We start from the raw sequence: 20623 nt of genomic DNA, 5'->3' as shown, positions 1-20623 counted from the left end.
ACACCCTTTTGACCTCGGCCACTCCTTTTTCTTCTAATTGGCCGTCAAGGCCGAGGGGAGACAATTCCCATAAGAAAAACATAAAATTAAAGAAACTTACATTTTCACCCTCCACAATTCATAGAAGTCGGTCCCCCCGAATGAGGCTAATTTCGTCTTTTAAAAGAACGTCCCTTTCAGCGGAAAGCATACCTTGTGTCGGAGTGTTTTTTCCAATCGAGGCTATTTTTGGCACTAAAATGTTTTTTTCCAACAAATTTCTTTTTAATAATTTTCATAAAAAGACAAAAAATAATAATTAAAAAAGAACAGGTCGTTCTTTTGTTAATGAAGAAAACTAGAGCCGCCCGCCTCAGAAAAAAAATTCGCCCTTTAGTTATTTATTCGAGCCTACTTCCGTATAAGTATCTGCTTTTTTATCTTCTGTTTTTCTTTTACATTTTATTTTTTTCGGTTTCTCCTCCTCGTCTCTCTTTCTTTTTTTTTCACGCTTTCTTAACATGTGTTCAGCCGCCTCTCAGATCCTTCAGTGTTTTCCAAATTTTCTCTAAATTAGGATTTCTTCACGGTATATCTGCAAATTTCTTTTCATTTCCTTCATGCTTAATCTTCTTACTGGTTATTGGTACACAGTTTCTTACTTACTTCATTGATTTTGCTCTCAATTTTGATTGTGTAGCTTTTTTTTAGGGTAACTTTGATTATGTGTTTCATATGCCTTGTTGTTTCCATGGTTTCAAGGAATTGATTAATGGTTATGATTTTGGGCTATGTATGCATAGTTTTGAACTGTTATATTTTCATAATTTTATTATTTGGATGGTATACAGGGTTATGATTTTGGGCTATGTATGCATAGTTTTGAACTGTTGTATTTTCATAATTTTATTATTTGGATGGTATATCAATAACTTCAAGAAGGAAATTTGATGGTTTTTAATTGTTTTGGTCATTAGTCTTTATATATATATATATATATATTTGTAATCTGGATAGAAAGATTGTTATGCAGCCGAAACTAATCTGTTTTTTTTTTTTTTTTTATTGACTGATTAGTTCTCTGATCTGATTTTTGAGTTATAAGGGCTTAAGTTAACGTATTTTTCAAATAGTAGCTTGTTCTACTGGCAACTGCTGTTGCTTTTATTGTTTTTTGCATGGACGCCAGAGATTTTTCTTGTTTCTGTATTATATTTGAGTGATTCTATTTAGTTTTTGAAGCTCAAGTCTTGAGTTATTTGTGGGATTTGTAGTTTTAGATTTACTGTTTAAGATAAAAGTTTTCTTTATTTTGGCTATGGTTCTTGTGATACAAAAGGTTTTGAATGATTTTTTCTTCCTAACTTTATTCCTTTCATCCTTAGTCTTTATTTATTGGTGTATATGAACGTCTCTTTTGTCTAGATATATTTGCTTATAAGAGATTTTGAATTTTAGATTAACTGTATTGGATTATAGGAGATGGTGTTGATGTCTAAATTTTAATTCCAAGGGATCAGGTGATGATTGATAAACATGTCGCTGGTCACCAAATTTTAACATCTAATAATGAATCTAACATAATTGATCTTCAGTCTCAACCACAGACTGTAAGGCTAGGATAGACGGTTATCTGTTAATAATAATTGTCATCTTTCCATATTAGATTAATGAGTGGAAAATTTTTTTTGCTAGTTTAGCTTTTATAAAATAGTCAATCCTAGAGCTGTTGTATATTTAATTTTGTGAAATTTAAGTTTAGAGAAAATTTATAACTTTATCTTCAATAACTTTGAAGAATTCAATTTCTTATCTGCAACTTTAGATTTCTTTTTTTTTACTGCTCAATTAATAAGTAAAGTAGTGTGACCATTGACCATTCACAAAATTAGAAGTGCTTCTACTTCACAGTTAAGGCTATTTGATGAAAGTAGACAGTTATTTAGGATGAAAAAACAAGGTGGTTATGAGTATGTTTATCTTTTTGCATTCAACTGGAGGCTGTGTTTTGCTGTGTTGATTTGATTTCCACGAATATTTTGCAATTAGAATGTGCAGCTAACATTTCCTTGTATATCTTCCTAAGGTTTAAGTTTTAATGTTAGAACATCTAAGTAATACTGTGGATATGGGTATTACTTATAATATACTTAAATGGCTTTTAATTAATTAGTGATTGTGTTACTTCGGTTGTTTTTTCTTGTCAGGGTTATGAAGCCGATCTATCTGTCAATAAGGAGCACAAGACGCTCCAGAATCCAGATATCTCTTGGCATCCACTTTGAATGTTCTTATAAAAGGATTTTATCCTAGAAACGTTGTCAGATATATCAGCAACTAAGCTTTTACATAATTGAAGTCTGTGCTGTTGTTGTAGATTCTTTATAAGATGGACCGAGCAGATACATCTGGGTTTGTAAGTGGAGGAGGAACGCTATTGGAATTTCTTCTATTTCTTAATTTGTTTCTGATATATGCCAGTCAGTAGCATGTATTAAATATTTTTCTGTTAGGTGGGCCTCCTTTTCCTCAGTGTTATAGTTCACTGCATCTAGAAAGGATATGGATTTGAACAAGAATGTACAGTTTTCTCATATGTCTGAACTCTCAAAAAATGAAAATTTTGGTGATACCACCCCATGCCTGAACTTTCTTGGCTATGGAGAAAGCAACAAAGCCAGATTTGGAAGTACTCAAAGCAATCTTCATGCTGAACTTTCTAGTGCACCTGATGATGGCTGCATGTTGGTTCTGGGGTTGGGTCCGACACCAAGTGTGTACTGCGATAATTATTATAATGTTGGTCTCAACAAGAAGAAATCAACAGCGACTTTATTCACTCAGGGCTTGTCACCTGAGGATAACTCAATCCTAAAACTTGGCCTTTCTGGAGGGACTAAGGAATGTATGAGTTTGGTGGAATGTTCTGTGTCAACAGAAACTGATGTTAATATGCCTCTTTCAAACCAGGTTTCTGCAGAAGATGGTAGACTTTCAATACCTGTTGTGGATGAGGGTTCTACTTCAGCCAAGAAATCTGGTGGCTATATCCCATCACTCCTCTTGGCTCCAAGAATGGACAGTGGCAAAGCTCTGGTGCAGACACAAGAACTTTTTCAGTTGGGAGCTAAATCTCATTGTCATCAATTTCGTCAAAGATGTGAGGCCTCTCAGATAGATTTCTCGGTAGACAATCTCTCTGAGCCAACCACCGTTATGACATCTTTAGATAACCGAACTAGAAATTTGAAGAAATGCAAGTTTGCTGGTTGCTCAAAAGGAGCAAGAGGGGCATCTGGTCTTTGTATTGGTCATGGGGGCGGTCAAAGATGCCAAAAACCAGGATGTAACAAAGGTGCTGAGAGCCGAACTGCCTACTGTAAGGCTCATGGTGGAGGGAGGAGGTGCCAGCACTTAGGTTGCACTAAAAGTGCTGAAGGGAAGACCGATTATTGCATAGCGCATGGTGGAGGCAGACGATGTGGGTTTCCTGGAGGGTGCACAAAGGCTGCACGAGGTAAATCAGGGCTTTGCATTAGACATGGTGGGGGGAAAAGGTGTAAGGTGGAAGGTTGCACATGCAGTGCTGAGGGAGAGGCTGGTTTGTGCATCTCTCATGGTGGTGGACGTCGTTGCCAGTTCCAGGCTTGTACAAAGGGTGCTCAGGGAAGTACTATGTTTTGCAAGGCTCATGGGGGTGGAAAACGTTGTATATTTGCAGGATGTACCAAAGGCGCTGAAGGGAGCACACCATTGTGCAAAGGACATGGTGGGGGAAAGCGTTGTCTCTACAATGGTGGTGGCATTTGTCCCAAGAGTGTGCATGGAGGCACCAATTTTTGTGTTGCCCATGGTGGTGGGAAGAGGTGTGTAGTGCCAGGCTGTACAAAGAGTGCACGTGGTCGTACTGATTGTTGTGTCAGGCATGGTGGTGGAAAGCGATGCAAGTTTGAGAATTGTGGCAAGAGTGCCCAAGGGAGCACAGACTTCTGCAAGGCCCATGGTGGGGGAAAAAGATGCTCCTGGGGGGAGGGCAAATGTGACAAATTTGCAAGGGGTAGGATTGGTCTGTGCGCTGCTCACAGCAGTATGGTGCAACAGCGGGAGGCAAGCAAGGGAGGGCTCATTGCACATGGTATTTTCCATGGGCTTGTATCAGCAGCATCAACCACAGGAAGCAGCTTTGACAACAATCTCTCATCCTCAGGGACTGGTGTTATTTCTGATTGTATTGATTCCCTGGACAGGATGACGAAAAGGCAACAACTCATACCGCATCAGGTGTTGGTTCCTCTATCTATGAAGTCGTCATCCTCTTACTCAAGTTTCTTGAGTGCTGAGAAACACGATGAAGGAAGAAATGGGTATGGCGTGGGCATTGGTGGCAATGTTGGTAACAAGAGCTTTGACTTCTTGATTCCGGAGGGGAGGGTACATGGTGGGAGTCTCATGTCCTTGCTAGGTGGGAATCTGAAGAATCCCGTTGATGGAATTTGAAGTCAGAATTACTTTTGACATGTAGAAATCTACTTTTGGGGTTTTAGGTTATTTTTCGACCTTGGAAATGTTTATAAGATTTGGTTGCTGTCGAAAGACTCGGTATATATAGTTTGTGTTCCTTAACAGTGGTATCATTGTCACAGTATTGTTTTTCTGCGAATATTTGTATCTATAATCTGGTTTTGCTGTCGAGAGTAGCCTAGAAAACTATCCCAAGATACACAGCATTGGACCAGCGGTGATGCATAGCTGCAGCTGTAATCTTTCAAGTTTGAAAATCTTATGATAGATCATGGCTGTGTTTCTGTCATTAGTCTTTTTTTTTTTTGGTAGTTGATAGGGTTATATTTTCCTCTCCTGTCAGTGGTTTGTGTTTCCAACTGCTGAGCTTTTGTGAAGATTAAATGGTAGTAGCTCTTTCGATGGCATGATGTGAAAATTAAATTCCATTTTTCTTCCATTCAAAACGATCTCCTAAATTCGTACAACTCAAAACTTCTTACAAGCTAAAAAGCGAAACCGTAGTATGTTACCTGGAACCCTCAGAGTAAGTGCGTGCAATCTTCATTCAATCCAATCAATCATCTTTTTGTGGGGAAGTTCTTCGGAAAGCTCACAACCGTGCGCTTCCTGTAAGCTTCATGACACGGCACAATTACAAAGTGCCCTGTCAGCAAGAAATAAAATCATTAAACCGGTGAAGCAGCTTAATAAGTAGTGGGATTAGATTGACTTGCATATACTTCACTCGTACGTACTAAAGTTTTTGTATATAACACGAAAAAAGAAATAAAATAATAATTTTGAGTAATAAAAATAATATAAAAAACATGTATTCATGTAAATAAATATATAAAACATATATAAGAATGAGAGGGTTGCAAGTAAATTTTAATAGAAATTACTATATAATTTACTCCAATTTAAGTATAAACAATACCATGCAAAAAAACATTAAAATGGTTTTGATGATATAAAAATTATTTTGAGATATTTAATAAAGTCTATTGAACACTTTTGTTGTTTTGATGAATTGAAAATTAATAATTTTAAAGGAGATTCAAGTTGTAATAAGTAGAAACAATTGCATTCTATAAAACCTCATAAATGACCATTTGTTATTACACATTTATATATATTTTCTTATTAAATTACTTTGTTCTACTTTCTAAATTTATTAGATAAATGAAAAACAAAATTTAATATTTTCCAATAAATGAATATTACAACTTTTTCTTACTATATATTACACTTTTTTTTTTTTATAATTTTACTAAATCTATTACATAAATAGATAACAAAAAATTATAAAACGAGGTGATACACATTTTCTCACATATAAAACTTTTTTTTTTCTATTTCTTATATTTATTAGAGATGAATAAATGAACCACAAAAAAGTTACAATAAGTGTAATAGAAAGATTGCATAATTTTACTTTTCACATAATTTAAAAGAATATTATCAATGTAAACTTTAGCTTTATTTTACTTATCAAATAAATTCATTTAATGGAAGTCTTCCAATAAAATTATATTTTTAATAAATTATATAAATATTGTTAATATTTATAACAAAAATATTTAAATTGATAATTTAAAAATGTAATAATAGTAATATTTAAAAAAAAATCATTGTTTCCATTCAACCGGTTAACCGGTCAAAAAAAAAAAAGTCACCAGCCACGTCAGAAGCGCATTGGATGAGGAGCTGACAGAAGCTTATGGCGCTGCTTAGTCTCTCTTCTCGCCCGTAACTCCGAACAGTATATAAATTAAAGATAAACAGAGTTCTCACTCTCTCACTGCTTTGTTCTCTGAAATTTCAAAAAATGAGAGCCAGAAAAAACTCAGTAGAACTGGAGGCTTGCATTCAAGATTAATCCTATTTCAGTCTCTTTCCTACAGAAGATTCAACCTTCGCCTTTCACCTTCCAAATTCTCACTACTCTTTTTGAGGTATTTTTTCTTCCAAATTTTTTCGAATTTTTTTTCTGCAATTTCGTTTTCGATTCTCATGGTTTTTATTAGATTATAATTATAATGACTTCCGCTTATTATTTTTGGATTTTTTTTCTTTTGCTGTTGTAATTGGGAATCGAATCGGTTGAATTGCATTGGTTTTTGTGTTTTGAACCTTGATCATCACATTCACTTTGATTTTCTGTCTCTTTGCTTTTAGATTTATTTACAACTAAATACTCGTCGAATTTTTCTCCTTTTTTATTATTTTGATTTTTAATTTTTGTGAAATTCGAATTTTCAGCTAAGAGTATGATTCAATTCAACCGATAGGCTCCAATCTGTTGCGCAAAAACAGATCATAAACTTTTTTGGCGGGAATTAGAGCTTTTTAAAAAGTTCAAAAAAGGAGAAATTATCAAACTAGCATCTAAATTTCCATAATAATCCTCCTACTTTTTTTTTTTTTTTTTATAATTGATGATCACTAAAAATGCAGAAATTTAAACTCAATGGACTCGTTCTACAACCAAAGCAACAAACTCAACGTCCTAAACAGCAGCATCTCGAAACTGATGATTCCCGCAAGAAGCCGTGCCAACTACTATTCATCACCAGAGAACCTCATAAAGTACCTGCTCTCCAATTCTCTGTCCAATAGCGGCAACGGCAGCTCCTCCGGGAAAAGCAGCTTCAGATCATCGGTTTCGCCGCAGTCGGAGAAGACACCAGTGAATATGGTGGAGGAGGATGTGCTCGTCATGGACGGAGTTCTTGTTGCTTCTGATACTAACATTCTAGGATCAGGTTCTTCTTCGGGAAGTGCTGGTTTCTACAAATCAGAGATTTGCAAGACTTGGGAGGCGTTTGGCCATTGCCGATATGGATCCAAGTGTCAGGTATATTTCTCTGTTGCATTATCTAATATGCTTGGTTGTCTTCATTATGGAAATGTTGTTTGGAATACGGTATTGTTTAATAACTGTTTTTGTTTTGAAACATAAGGTCTTTACCCTTGTGATTTTTTGGATATAAACTCTGAATGGATTTATTATTTTGTTTAGTTTTCTGAACCTTTTGCAAAATGACCCACACTTGAGCCCAATTTTTAGGAAAAAGACGAGTGGGGAAACATGCACTTGCTTGGAATTAGTTTAGCTCTTTTAATTTGGTGTCATTGTCTATGTAATTGATGATTTAGTATATTTGCGCTGTACGAATCTGTCTATGCCATCTGTTTGGAGAGAGTGAAGTACATTTGTGAATGGTGATAAACTGGTCTATTTGCATTTGTTGACTATGGTTAATGGTCTCTTTCTCCATTGATCTTTTGTGAAGAAATAGATTGAGAAAGTTATCAAGTCAAGATTTGACTCTTTGGAAAACGATTCAATATTTCAGAAAATGAATGTGCATGTAGCCTGTAGGATGGAACTAGGATAGATTAAACTTAAAACTCATGCTTAACGAATATGACGATGAGAAGATAATATGATAATTATTTTATATTATATTTAATTTATATTTAAAAAATAATAAAATTATAAAGAGGATTAATAATTTTATTGATATAAGATAATTTAATTTTTTTTAAGTAAAAATAATTATTTTTAATTAATAAGATTTAATTTATATATTTTACTATACTTTTAAAAATTAAATTGTATAAATTTAAAAAAAAGATAATTTTGATTAAAATATAAGTTATCATATTTTAATTATTATATACACCAATTATAGTATAAAATAATATTATTTAATTTAATTTAATTTATAATATTATATTATTTTATTTTATCATAATCTTATATATTAAACACGTCTTAAAAGTCATTAGATGCCAATTGAATATGAGACACATTTTCTAGTACTAGCTGCGGCTAAGTAGTCGACTTTCAAATCTTGAAATTTCAGCTTCCATGTTCTTGCTGAAATTTGATGCTCGTTAGCTACATAATTCGCATTGCTTACTGACCTCTACCAGTTAAGATGTTATAATCCGAGCTTTTTATTTATTTTTTATTTATCAAAACTACCTTTTTCTAAGCTGATCCAACTTTATGCACTGCAACAACTTTTTTCTTTTTGATTGAACCTTCTAAAAGGTGTTCATTTTTCACTAATTGATGAAGGAAGCCTTAAAATCTTTGCAGTTTGCACATGGAAAGGAAGAGGTACACCCCACTTGTTTCCCATTTAGGGGCATATCCGAGGTTAGCATCTCTGAAAGATTCATATACCAAATCATTGATGCACTTAGCTACTAGGTCATTATGGGTTTCTCTCTGAGTTGTTTAGGCACAGATGTACCAGTCATATGCGAGCCCTGTGTCATGCACATATGGCTTAAAATCCCGCCCTTTGCGTCCATTCAGGGAAACTGCAGCAATCATAGCCCCAAAGGACTCATCTATCAGACCTGATTACACAAGCCAAAGATCCAGCGCCCCCATCAAACCCGAAGAGACAACCATCAACTCCATCTCCACTGTCCAACCTGAAAACTCCCGCTCGACCACCAACATCACAATGAAATCTAAGATCAACAAGAACTTCACCTCCACGATCAGACCAGATGTAAGTGCCGCCATTTTCACCAACGGAACCTACTGGTCACCTCAAGATGATGGCATTGAAGTTACCCTGCCATCATTTCCTGGCAAAACCCCATCAATAGGGGATACAGATGAATACATTGACAGCGTTCTCTATGGTCCTACTACAAGAAGGAGGTTGCCAGTGTTTTCTGCCTTTTGCCCAGAGTAATGATCTCATATATGCTTAAAAAAATCCTTTGATCTAAACTTTGGATCAAGGTATATTCAATATTTTCTTGCTGTTTGTACCAAACTATAGAAATCTCGATCAGCTTCAACTCTTCCCACCCTCATTCATCTTACTGGTCAACGTTGAGAAGTAAGCATAAACAATTTTCAATGTACATGTATAAGGCTCTGCATATATAACTGTTACAGTAGAATTTACAAACCATATACACAATGATTCAGATGGTTTGCAGGTTGTAGATTTAAATTTGTTGTTCTAATTTTTGGTGTTCAGCTTAATGGAATTCAGCGTGTTACACTCCCTCTCCCTTCATCCAGGTTCTAGTGTTTGTTCAGGTGCCTGTTTTTTTTCGCACCTGTTTATGTTTCTCTGTACTATTTGGTTATTACGGTTGGTACTTTCAGTTCTGTGCTCACCTCAGGGCTCATTACTTATTAGACATTTTACTTAATTATTTTTTTGATAAATACTTATCTTTTTAGTTCTGCCGATTAAGATAGTAGCCCTAATTATATTATAACAAAGTTGATTTGGAAATTTTCTTCAGTTATGAACTAGGTGTTACCCATAATAATTTTTTCACAACAAATTCATCAATTTTATGTCCTTCCTTTCGTCTATGTTATGTTATCTTCCAATATATGTTACCTGCTAATTTCGTCTATGTTATGTTATCTTCCAATATATGTTACCTGCTAATTTCGTCTATGATATCTAAAAATTTCATTAGCGATTGATAAAATAATTTTTCAGTTAAAACCGTTTTACATACTGACATTGAAAATTTTTAATTTTAAAAAAAAATTTGACGCATGTGGGATGTGCCAATCCCTCAAAGCAGTAGTTGGAGTATGAGGAAAGTGCTACAAATGGGGAACATTACTTCCAGGATTTTAATGTCAGCGAAGAGTTGCTTAAGCTATCCTGCTGGAGCTGTATGGGAGGAATTAAGTCCTAAACAGGAGAAAGTTGTCTGGCATAGGCTTGTCTGGTGTAAGCCACATATACCTAAGCATACAGTTATCATATGGATGGCCATTGTTAATAGGCTTCCTACTAAAGACAGGTTGAATGCATGGGGGATTACAACTGATGGGTGTTGTGTATTGTGCAAACAGGATGATGAATGTAGGAATCACATTTTCTTTACGTGTAGCTATTCTTAGATAGTGTGCAGGCAGGTCTGGTAGCACTGTCAGCAGTGAAAGAAAGTCGAGGATTGGTGGAATGAATATCAGTGGGCAATTGCCAGACTCCAAGGGAGGGCTCTACTCTCTGTTATATTGAGACTGGCTTGGGAAGCTTACATGTATTTGATTTGGAACAAACGGAAGAAAAGGTAATTCAAGTAGTAGGAAAGCAATAGTGAGCAGATCTGGAGATAAATTAAGGAGGTAGTTAAGCTAAGAGTGGCAGGATTAAAGCACGTTGATTTGAATCATGTTAATAAAAAAATGTGTGAGAGATGAGACCTAAGCAGAGAGATGTTTAATTGTAATATAAATAAGTGATATCAAATTATACAAACTGTTTTGCGGTAGTAGTGATTTGCTGCTTCTTGGATAATAAAATTATAATTTATCCAAAAGATTTGACGTATGTGTCAGTTTTTTATGTAAATTTCTTCATAATCTTTTTCCTGGTTTGCTTATTCATGATTGATAAAAAAATATTTATGTTTCTATTCAAAGATACATTCATTCATTATTAAAACACAAATGGATAAGGTACGTGTTAGGAATAGTAATTTAAATCTTATAAGAGATTTAATATTACTCAATGGATAAAAAGATTTGAAAAAAAGTAATTCTAAGAGGAAAGAGATTTTTAATAGATAAGTTTGTATGTTTATAAATAGATGAAATCTTTATAAAATTAGGTATGAGAAAAATATGCAAGAGAGCTGTAAGATTTTATTGGGTAAACATTTCATAGGACTAGAAAAAATTGAGATGGTTATAATGGGTGTGTATGTTTAAGTGAGCTTTAGGAAAATGAGAAAGTTTACATAGGTATGGTGCATAAGTGCATATGAGTATGTGTTTGTTTAGATTAAAAATATTCCATAAGAATAAAGGGGAATGAAAGTGTCTATGGGTATTAATAGTGAGTGAGATTGATTTGTTTGATTATGCTATATTGGCTTGATTGGGTTGCATTTTTTTAGCCTAACAGGTGATATTGGAGCTATCATAATCTTAACAACTGGTATCAGAGTAGATTCAAGACATGGGAAGAGATAAGCCCAGAAGAGCTTAATTTAATAGATGAATTCGAGTTCATGTTTTGAAAGATCACTTAGCATGAAATGTGAAGACATAAGAGAAGATGATTATGATACTTCCATTATAAGTACAGTTAAGCATGGCTAGCATGAAGATCGATGATTTAATGAAATTTGATTCAAGGTGGAGATTGTTGGAATAATGACTTGAATCTCATAAGAAATTTGTTTGAGGTTGATTAGATATTACTTGATGGATAAGAACACTTGCAATAGAAGAATTATAAAATAAAAAAGATTTTTGATAGGCAAATTTGTATGCTTATATATAGGTGAAGTTTCTATATAGTTAAATATGAGAAAAAGATACTATAGCATTATAGAGTTTTATTGGGTGGACATTCCATAAGACTAGAGAAGATTGAGATGGTCATTATAAGTGTGTATGTTTGAGTAGATCAGAGGAGAATGACAAGGTGCATATAAATATAATGCATGGGTGTACATGTATATGTGTTTGTTTGGATTGAGAATAATCTATAGGATTAGAGGAGAATGAGAGTGTTTATGGGTATTAATTTTGAGTAAGATTGATTTGTTTTGATGTAATTCTTTACAATTAGTGAATTTTTTTTTCTAATTCGTGAACGTAAATCAATTAGATTGAATTGTGTTAAATTACTATATCTTATGTAGTTAATTGATCATTTGATTATGTTTTCGCTATCTTAATTGTAATGGAATTACTTAATAACTAGTTTCGAAGCTATTATGATCCTAACATCACGTTCGAATAAAATCACCTAGAAATCTAAAAAATGTGTGTACAAATGCAAAACCACATCGTGTAAACAAAATAGATGCCTTTTAGTCTTTCTCCATCCTTATTCCTCATTCTCACCCCAATAGAACCCATCGTTTCTTCAAGTTAAGTATTCCTCACATCTTCACCTAACTCGCCTCCCTTAAACTGCCACCTATCTATAAGATAGATTTAGTCATTGTCATTGGCACTGACCTTGTTGGCCTTGTTGTCGCTATCTGTCTCAACTCCGAAAACATCCCTTCCTCTTCTTACAGGTTTTTGGTAGTTTTGGTGGCAGTGTTCGAAACGATGTTGCCGATGGCTTTGTCTTGGATTGTGGCTTCCAAATCTTCACTACTACTTACCTTGAAGCTCAGAGCTAAGGTTGGCATCGGGTCGGGTTCGGGGCGGGTTTTGCTCGCCCCGAACCCGACCCGACTTTATGCATTAATAAACTCGAACCCGACCTTACCCGAAAATTTTTTTATTTTTTGCATACCTAAACCCGACCCACCTGATACTGTATAAATCGTACCCGATCTGACCTAAAATTAATAAAATATTATTTTTTAAAATATAGAATATTATTTTTTAAATATAAATATTTAAAAATATCATTATATAAATATATATAATTAAATAATTAAATAATTAATTAAAAAATATTTTTTTATATAATATCAGGTAGGGTCGAGTCAGGTATGCCTAAAACCCGAACCCGACTCGACTCGAAACCCGAAATTAAAAAAAAAAACATACCTTATAGGATCGGGTCGGAACCCGTCGAGGTCGAGTTGGATTCCCATCCCTACTCAAAGTTGCTAAACCATGAGTTAATTCTCTAAAAGTTTTACTCTGGTGCCAAAATTTACTAGATTGTCAATTTCACACGATTGCTGATCTTTTGTGCCATTTCTTGGACTCTCTTTTGTCCTTTATAAATCCTATTGGGTCTATTCTTGATAAGCTACTTATTGCTTTGACAAGGGGTTGGGTTTTGATTAAAATGTTTTTCAGACCTTTCTTTGGTTGGATTTTTTCAATAGAGAGCATGAAACTACTTCAAGACTTCGATTTTGTATTCAAATGTCTTGCACTCAGTGATAACACTCTTCCCTCTAAAGGAATTGTTGGGATTCCAAACCAATTGGTGGCAAAATTGCCATCTAATTCAGTCCTATTAATCACCAAAATAGTTTTCGTTGATTTTAAGGATCAAATTCACTGTCTCTGAAATTTGAGTGGCGAAATTCTTAAGAGTGAGCGTGGAGTGATAATGGTGGTTGAAGAACTAGCACATTCTAAGATTTTGGAGGGAGGGAAACAACTAGCTCATAGAAAATTGTTGGGATTTTTTAAAGTAAAAACAAATTTATAATGAGATCAACACGAAATAAATAACATGCAATAGGTAATGTTTAACATGATTTGGCCCAATTGCCTATATCTACGAATGAGAAAAAAAATCTACTATAAACGTAAAAATTACAAATAGTACAAAACATCATAAACAAACACTAATCTCGAGCCCCTGAAACAATCCTAGTTTTCATGCTCCCTAGTATATAACCTATGGAATATCATTTATCCTATACAACTGGTGTTTTCCCAAACAAACAATTTTTCATATACCTATCTCCCATATAGAGATCTTATAACTCTCTTTCATAATTTTAAAAATTAATACTCACTCCATATTTATAAAAGCTCAATTACTTGATTGCTAAGAATTCTTATTTGCTAAAAACTTCTACCCATTAGGAATATTTATTCTTAATTACCAAGTAATTCTTTAACTAATAAAATTTCACTAGAATTTAAACAATTTCCAATTAGAATTTGAGTCAATATCTAATAAATCTCCACCTTGACACATTCTACCATAATATTAACCTTAAAAAAATCCCAACTACACATGGTCGAATCAATGCTAACTCCACTTGCAACTAATGCCTTGTTGTAGGATCTTCTCTTGCATGTCTTCGATCTAATGAACACAATCTGCAACAATAAATCTCTTTCACAATCGATGTGGGATAACTTTAACAATCTCTAGCTTTTACACATCGAGCCATAAGGTGGAGCTTTTATACCCGGTTCATAAAGAGATGTTGGCAATGTGGCTTTAATATCACTTGTTGAGGAGATAAGTCACACTTGGAGCCATAAGAGCACACTAGAAAGTCCATATATATATGTTAGACACCATTTGAGTCCAAAAGCTTAAACTATTGGGTTCTTAGGTCCTCCATATATATAGAGAAAATCTTATTCAGATTTCTTAGTGATGTATGATCTTTTACTCACATGTGAACCTTATCCCAACAATCTTCCACATTCATTTTTGAGTTTTGATCAAGTCTCACTTTGGCTCTCTCATGCGAGTAAGTGCTATCAACATTTCCTTTGGACCAAGTAACCTCACATCTTGAATGGTCTCAATGCATTTTAGCCTAAACATTCAACCTTGCCTTTCTATCAGTTTAGGTTGTCTAATGCCCCTCAAGCTTATACTCAATCACAGCACACAACCTTACTCCTTAAGTTGTCTTAGTACCTCTCAAGCTTGAAATCAATCATAGCTTTAACCTTGAACTCTATCATAGGTTGACTCAGTACATTGCCTTCTTTCTTAAGTGTTTTGATCCTATACACTCATTGCATCCAAGTTAAATATTTTACTCTAATACTGATGTTTGAGCACATAGAGTTGATGGACATGATCAACCTTCGGTCTAACAATAATCTCCCTCCAGCAATACTACTAAGACTCGAACTTATAACATTGGCTCTGATTCCACCTGTTGGGATTTTTTTACGCAGACAAATTCCACAATGAGATCAACATGAAATAAATTACACACAATAGGTAATATTTAATATGGTTCAGCCTAATTACCTACATTTATAGATGAGAGAAAAAATTTACTATAAATATAGAGATTACAAAAAGTACAAAACATTATAAACAAACACTAATCTCAAGCTTTAGCAAAAATCTTAGTTTCAATGCTCTCTAGTGTATAACCTATTGAGTATCTTTTATCCCATGCAATCGGTGTTTTTCTAAACAATTTTTTTTTTACATCCTTACAAACCTATTTTTCATATAGAGATCTTATAACTTTCTTTGGTAATTTTAAAAGTTAATACTTACTCTATATTTATAAAATTTCATTACTTGATCATCAAGAATTCTTATTTAATAAGAACTCTTGTCCATTAAAAATATTTATTATTAATTATTAAATAATTCTTTAACTAATAAAATTTCACTAAAATTCAAATTGATTTTCAATTAGAATTTGAGTTAATATCTAACAAAAATCAACTTAAAGTACGGTTTGTTTGTAATTTTTCAATGGATCAAGATCAAATTCCTGTTCGAGACCTTGTCCTGTTTCTCAATGGTTCAGACGAAGGAAGGAATTTTCTACAAATGTGTCTCCATCTTATGGCCCTTAAAGCTTTGATATCCATATCATTGATTGGATTTTACGAGAATAACTTGGATGATGATCTAACGGCTGAGGTTATTAGGGAGCTTTCAGGTTGGTTTAGAGCTTCGAAGGTTGGGTCATGAAGGCACTTGAGAACATATCGAATTGGTTTTGCCCAAACCAACCAATCCTCATCAACAGATTTGATGAAAAACCCTAATATTGGACCGGGTTTGTGTGTGGTGATTATATAACTTCTGTTACTTTTGATGTACCCCGCGTTTTGGGTAGAAAAGCTGTGGAAGCTTTATTAAAAGACAGGGCGTTGGCTCGGGCTTAAAAACCTTTAGATTCTGGCTTACGTCTATACGGGTAATGAGATTAAATACAACATAGAAGTGAGATTGTTTATTTTAACAATAAGTTTAAAATTAGTACTTGAATGTATGTTTAGATGCAGAAAAAAAGATGAGATGAGATAAATTGTAATGAGAATAAAAAATTATTATTAAAGATATTAAAATAAAAATTAATAAAAAATAAATTTATTTATTTCTTAGTTTATTAAATAATAAAATTTATTAATTAATTTATTATATAATAATAATAATAATCAAATTTTATTTATTTATTTATTAGTTTATTATATTATAAAATTTATTTATATTAAATTAATAAAATTATTTTATAAATTCTAATTAAAAATCAAAATGAAAAAAAAAGAAAGTTGTTAACTTGTTGCAATAAGAGTCAACATGGCAAAAAGGCTTATTCAACTCCTGAACGTGGTGAGAGCAGAAGAAAAATGAAAAAAATAAAAATAAAGAAGGCGACGGTGGTTGTAGACCATAACCGAACACCAACGAGTAATCGGTAAGAATTACACCGCACCACAGTATCATTTGGATTTCAAAGCTACCATTTCTACCTCTTGTCAAAGCTACCACATCATTTCTACATCTTTATCGGGGTGCGTTTACGGTGTTCTTTTTTTTTTTTTTTTTCTCAGAAATCGAGCGACGTTTTTTCGTTGCAAAAGTTTGTTTTACAGAAATCCAAATTTTTTATGAACATTTCTTGTTAATGTTTTTCATTTTTTGTGTGGACATTGGATGATGCATTTTAAATGATTATATGAATTAATTGATTTATATTGTGAGTTTTTTTTAAATCTTTTTAAGATATTTATTGTTATTATTTTTATCGAGAACAATTTTATGTAGAGACAAATATAAGTTTGGATCCAACATTACTACCATCAATTTTATTTGCTTAGGCTAAAATTATTGCAGATATGGGTCCTTTATTTTTCATATAATACATGATGAAGAAGCATTGTTTAAAGGTACTATATGTTTATTCAAAGCAGTTATCTCTTGCAATTAATACCCGTTGTAACATACAACCGCCATCGAGTTGTCAATTCCTTTCCTGTCAACTGCTACACTCTGATGACTATCGACCTGAAGCATTTCTTTTAGCGGTCCGTGCAAATCTGAAAAGGTCAAAGGGTTGAACAAACCAGACCTGCCGAGAATTTCCTTTGACACAACTGTTAGCTAAATTTTGTATTGGCAGCACCCAATTAGCATTTGCCATATGGCTTAATATCTCCCATAGAAAGTTTTCTTGTTCATGCTAAAATAATATTGGGAATAAAGGGCAATGCTTGTTCGACTCAAGGACGATGGATAACGTTTGATTTATAGACGACAAAAACAAGGTAAAGATAGTGAAAGAGGGAAGAGGAAGGTTTTACACGAGGAGAGGAGAAAACTTTCCTCATTTCTCTTCTTTCTTCTCTCTTTCCGTCAACAAATCATCTCTAATTATTGTTGTTGGGAGTTCTTACTCTCTTTTGGGATTTCCCTGACTAAATCTGATACCTACGTACCTTGAAATTAGGCTCAGAGAGGAGGTGCTCTTCCTAAAAACAGGTGGGATTGCGTTGCTTATGTCCTCCATGGTTCTGAGCATTAATTTTAATATTTACCCTCCCACTTTTTGTTCAATACAAATTTTGATGAGTTTTACCTGGTTTACTTATTCGTCATTGTGAAAGCTTGCTCAAAAAATGAGCGCCTACTTAACCTTAGCCTGATAAAGCGAAAAGCTACCATTCCGCAAATTTGACTACTTGATTAGTATTTTAAATCCATGGCTCCAAGCAAGATCAGAAGAGCCCTTGGGCATGTCAAGGACCAGACCAGCATAAGCCTGGCCAAAGTTGGTGGCAGCACCTCACTTTCCGACCTCGATGTCGCCATTGTTAAGGCAACAAGTCACGAAGAATACCCAGCCGAGGAGAGACACATTCGAGAAATACTAAGTTTAACCTCCTATTCACATGTCTACATCAGTGCATGCGTTAACACTCTCTCGAGACGCCTCAACAAGACCAAAAACTGGACAGTGGCTCTGAAAACTCTTATGTTGATCCAGCGACTTCTATCCGAAGGAGATCCAGCATACGAGCAAGAGATTTTCTTTTCAACAAGGCGGGAGACTCGCATTCTCAACATGTCAGATTTCCTTGATACTTCACAATCCAATTCCTGGGATTACTCTGCATTTGTGCGTACTTATGCACTGTATCTTGATGAAAGACTAGAATACAAGATGGAAGTAAAGAGTGGGAAACGGAGCATATATGGATATGATGAATTAAAAGACGAAGAGAACGACAAGGCAATTGTTGTCAGATCCACACCAGTTTGTGAGATGAAGACTGAGCATGTATTTTCAAGGTTGCAGTCTTTGCAACAGCTCCTTGAGCGCTTCTTAGCCCGTCGACCAACAGGTTTGTATATCAGGAATTATAGAGGTTCCTAGTTATATAATTCGCGGACATTAGTTGCATTGGGATATGAATTATTTGATTTTCGTTTCAAATGGCATTAATAGTAATTTGTTTTGTTGTATTGAAACAGGTTCAGCAAAGTGCAACAGGATCGTGATTGTGGCTCTTCACCCAATAGTGAAAGAAAGTTTCCAGATATATTACGACATTACAGAAATATTGGGGATTTTAATCGATCGTTTCATGGAGCTTGATGTTTCTAAATCCGTAAAAATCTATGAAATATTCTGCTGTGAAGCAAAGCAGTTTGATGAGCTTGAGAATTTCTACTCCTGGAGCAAGAGTGTTGGCATTGCACGCTCTTCGGAGTATCCGGAAATTGAGAAAATCACACAGAAGAAACTCGACCTCATCGACGAACTTATCCGTGACAAGACAGCGTTGGCAGAAGGGGAGTTAAACCAGGGTGAACCCAAGGATGAATCGGAGCAGGAAGTTAAAGAACCAGAACCAAGTGAAGAAGACATGAATGCCATTAAGGCGTTGCCAGCCCCAGAAGATTTCTCTGAAGCCCCCGTTGAGGAAGATACCGAGAAAGAAGAGGAAGAAGATAATTCGAAAGCTATAATTGTGCAACAAGAGGGTGATTTATTGAACCTAGGAGACGATGCAATGTCAAGCCAAGACTATACAGACAAATTGGCATTGGCTTTGTTTGATGGTGGTGCACCAGCCGGTCCTCCACCAGGTCGAGGATGGGAATCTTTCAAGGATGCAGCTGCTTGGGAATCAGCCCTGGTTCAATCAGCAAGCAACCTCACCAATCAGAGGGCAACACTTGGGGGTGGGTTCGACTTGTTATTGCTCGATGGCATGTACCAACAGGGCCAAACAATGATAGCCATGGCTTCATCAGGTTATGCAGCAACTGGAAGTGCCAGTAGCGTTGCATTTGGATCAGCCGGAGGACCAGCAACGCTAGCACTACCGGCACCCCCATCATCCGAAGGTAAGAACATGGGATCAAAAGGTGGTGATCCATTCGCGGCGTCGCTTGCGGTGCCGCCACCGTCATACGTGCAAATGTCAGACATGGTGCAGAAGCAGAAGTATTTGGTGGAGGAGAAGGCAATGTGGGAGCAATATAAAAGGGATGGAATTCAAGGACATGTTGGGATGTCGAAACTACAAACATATCCTTACAACCAAGGGTGGTACACGCATGGCTATTGAAGCATTCGCCTTTCAGTCTTGTCAAATTCAATAGGGCTTCAATCGTTTAGTCTTTACCTTTTTTTGTTATTAATAATTTTTCGTGAGGTTCGGATAATCAACTCGATTCATCAAGACATTAAAATTGATGTTTCAAACTTTTGGTAGGACAAAATTGTATAACTAATGTGGAAATGTGACTGTTAACATACCTAAATCTGATGAAACTTTTGTTTTTGTTTTTTTTTGTTTTTTTCTGGAATATATGAGTATTTAAAAAATGAGTATTTTATTTATCCAATATGAATAGTAGCACTAATATAACATTTGTCATAATATATAGATCCAAAAGTCTATAGTTAGATTTAATCTATGGAGTTACCATAAATTTTTTTAATTAGGTGTGATTGACTACTTGAGGAATTTATTATTTTAAAGAACTCCTAAGCTTGACTAAAGGTCCTTAAAAGAATAAGTTTGGGTCTATTAACTAGAATGAGATTTGAAAGTTTGATTACATATGAGGAAGGTTATAGCACCTCCACATGCCCATACAAAGGATGGTACCATTTTATTTTAAATTATCATAAGGTCTTGATTATAATGGTTTTAAATTTTAAGTTAAATATTGAAAATAATTCTTAAGATTCTCCATCAATTTGGTAGAAATTTTAAAAATCTTTTATCACTTCAAAAGTATTTAAAAATCTTATTTGTTTTATTGAAGAGGCTCCGTCGTCGAAAAAAAAGTTTAATTATTTTTTTATCTTTTTATTGAAAATATATCTACTTATTCTACAATTTGAGCCAAATTAGAAATATTTTCTCTTTTTCTCTTTTTTAAATTTTTTACTATTTGGACCTATTTAGAAAATTTTTTCTTTTTTGAACTTTGAAAAGAAAATAACATGAGAA

General features: G+C 34.4%; 3 protein-coding genes and 1 pseudogene across 3 annotated transcripts; all 4 read left to right on the top strand.

The window, feature by feature from the left end:
* Positions 1 to 326: 326 nt before the first annotated feature.
* On the top strand, positions 327 to 4789 carry LOC111281948 (uncharacterized). The gene is made up of 2 exons (XM_022869781.2): positions 327 to 568; positions 2187 to 4789. Exon 2 carries the CDS (start codon positions 2542 to 2544, stop codon positions 4474 to 4476), a length of 1935 nt encoding a protein of 644 aa, XP_022725516.2. The 5' UTR covers positions 327 to 568; positions 2187 to 2541; the 3' UTR covers positions 4477 to 4789.
* Positions 4790 to 5950: 1161 nt separating this feature from the next.
* On the top strand, positions 5951 to 9612 carry LOC149518897 (uncharacterized). Its single transcript, XM_089761502.1, has 4 exons — positions 5951 to 6437; positions 6940 to 7339; positions 8594 to 8653; positions 8739 to 9612. Exons 2-4 carry the CDS (start codon positions 6953 to 6955, stop codon positions 9204 to 9206), a joined length of 915 nt encoding a protein of 304 aa, XP_089617628.1. The 5' UTR covers positions 5951 to 6437; positions 6940 to 6952; the 3' UTR covers positions 9207 to 9612.
* Positions 9613 to 10039: 427 nt separating this feature from the next.
* On the top strand, positions 10040 to 13634 carry LOC111281628 (uncharacterized; annotated as a pseudogene).
* A 3748-nt stretch (positions 13635 to 17382) lies between these two features.
* Positions 17383 to 20003, top strand: LOC111283047 (putative clathrin assembly protein At1g03050). The gene is made up of 2 exons (XM_022871432.2): positions 17383 to 18496; positions 18627 to 20003. Exons 1-2 carry the CDS (start codon positions 17854 to 17856, stop codon positions 19727 to 19729), a joined length of 1746 nt encoding a protein of 581 aa, XP_022727167.2. The 5' UTR covers positions 17383 to 17853; the 3' UTR covers positions 19730 to 20003.
* The last annotated feature ends 620 nt before the right edge of the window (positions 20004 to 20623 follow it).

This window comes from Durio zibethinus, chromosome 5, assembly GCF_047325235.1.
Source record: "Durio zibethinus cultivar Kanyao isolate XHJ-2024 chromosome 5, ASM4732523v1, whole genome shotgun sequence".
NCBI classification, from domain to species: Eukaryota; Viridiplantae; Streptophyta; class Magnoliopsida; order Malvales; family Malvaceae; genus Durio; species Durio zibethinus.
The sequence above is the reverse complement of the archived record's forward strand: the minus strand, read 5'-3'. Positions and strand labels throughout refer to the sequence as shown.